This window comes from Drosophila suzukii, chromosome X (assembly GCF_043229965.1).
Source record: "Drosophila suzukii chromosome X, CBGP_Dsuzu_IsoJpt1.0, whole genome shotgun sequence".
Taxonomy (NCBI): domain Eukaryota; kingdom Metazoa; phylum Arthropoda; class Insecta; order Diptera; family Drosophilidae; genus Drosophila; species Drosophila suzukii.
Window position 1 is genome coordinate 8314700 of NC_092084.1, and position 2024 is coordinate 8316723.

Below are 2024 nucleotides of genomic sequence, written 5' to 3' on the forward strand. Positions count from 1 at the left end.
TCGATAGAGTTATTGTTCTGTTTTTTAAAGATCCTCTTTTAATACATGTTCCTTTTATGATTTTAAAATTGTTCTTTTTTGAGTTTTGATATTTGAAGAATATCTACCTACGATTTAAGAAAGATTTTCAAAATGATCTATTATTTGAATTGTTACTTATAAAGGTAAGTAATTTTAAATGCTTATCACTTGTTACAGGGACAAGTTTTAGAATTTTAGTATTTCAAACTTACTCATTTGTTATTTAAAGTCAACAAGTATTTCTTAGATCTCTTAGGAACGATCCTACATTTTGAGCTGTAAAACCTGTAAGAGAAAGTGATCTCAACTGATAATTTTGGAGTAGCTGAAATTGTAGAAGATTTTCCTTGTTTTCAGAGAATAAAAAGATTTGTTTGAATTTTGTTTTTGATATTGTTTGTTTGTTTTTATTTTAGCCTTAAAACTAGTTAGTTTAGTGTCTTCCATGCTTATAACAAACTTAGAACTATGAAAAAAATAAGTGTTTTATATCATTGTCTTCCATTGTCTTAAGCTAGTGTCAAAAAAAAGTTTGGGTCGTGTGGTAACTTAGGAGCTAATGTAGAATCTGGGACTTGGTTTCTCACTCACTAAGGCAACAATTTGAGGTATTTACAATTTGTACAGGTTGTTTTTTTTTTGGTTTTGTCGGTGGAGGCTTTCGATGAGATCCACTCACTGTTCCTGCCAGGACGAGATGTAGTCGAGGAGTTCCTCGTCGTCGGGCTGCTCGTCGCTGAAGCTGTCGAAGGACTCGAACTTGAGGTCCTGCTCGGGCAGCTCCTGCTTGACATAGCCGGAGACCTCGGAGCCGGAGTACGAGGGCGTGGGCGAGGCGGAGTGGTAGGAGTGGGCCTGGACGGAGTTCAGCTGGGCGGCGGCTCCCAGGAGGAATTGCTGCGGACTGCTGTCCAGGCTGTCGTTGTAGTCGTTGTAGCTGCTGCCATCGTTGCTGCTCTCGTCGGCGGAGTTGTAGATGTGACGGGTGGATGATCCAGTGCCATCATCCAGCATGTCCTGCAAGCCACGAATGTACTCAACGGCAATGCGCAGAGTGTCCACCTTGGAGAGCTTCTTGCTGGCACCACGTCCTCCATTGGACAGCGAGTTGATCACCGTCTGGGGCAGATGCTGGCGGAGATTGACGAATCCGTTGTTCACCTGCTTGACACGGTTGCGCTCGCGGGCATTGCGCCTGGCCACCGATGGCAACTGCTCGCCATAGGGCATATTATTGTAGTTGAACTTCTTCTTCTGCTGGGCCATGGGCCCGATGTTCGACTGCTGCTGGTTCTGCAGTTGACTGGTGCCCAGCGGCATCTTGGGGGCAATCAGCTGGTGGTGTTGCTGCTGCTGCTGATGCTGGATCTGATGGTTTTGGTGCTGCAGCAACATGATGTTGCCGTTGGTCAGCTGATAGTGCTGCTGCTGGAAGTTGCTGCTGCAGATGCTCGTCATGGTAATCCTTGCGAGAGTTTGCTTGTGTAGGAGGAGAGATGTTGACTGTGTGGAATCAGATTCCGTAATGATATTCTACCGTCCTGGCCTAGGGCCTTAAATACCCACGGAGGTCGAGGTAAGTGCGCCGGCAGAGGCAGCGACTTCGGCAGAGGAGCAACAGGGGTTGCTACGGGGTCGAGGAATCCTGGCTACCTACCTACCTGCCCTCGAAAAACCCGAGTCCCTGTGCCGAGTCCTTTGCGCACAAGTGATCGCACTGCCAGGGGATCGTAATAATTTCAGTCCTCTCTTTCTAGGGGTTTTATGTTCTGTGTGGTGGGTGCCTATTCCGTCCCGCTCTCTCTACTCTACTCTACCTACCCATCCCACTCCCTCTCTCCTTTGTCCTTTGCGTCCCTTTGGTACCACACATATATATATTTTTCCTTTTTGGGAAAATCGAGACTTAAATCTCGGATCTGCAAGATCCTTGTCATGGCCAAAAGAAATGAGAAAAAAGAAATAAGACTTTGAATGCACTTCCACTTTTGTCGAATGTCGTT

General features: G+C 45.8%; 1 protein-coding gene across 1 annotated transcript; it reads right to left on the bottom strand.

Annotated features, from left to right (window-relative positions):
• Positions 1-413: 413 nt before the first annotated feature.
• Positions 414-1562, bottom strand: l(1)sc (lethal of scute). The gene has a single exon (XM_017083452.4). It carries the CDS (start codon positions 1477-1479, stop codon positions 697-699), a length of 783 nt encoding a protein of 260 aa, XP_016938941.2. The 5' UTR covers positions 1480-1562; the 3' UTR covers positions 414-696.
• Positions 1563-2024: the final 462 nt, after the last annotated feature.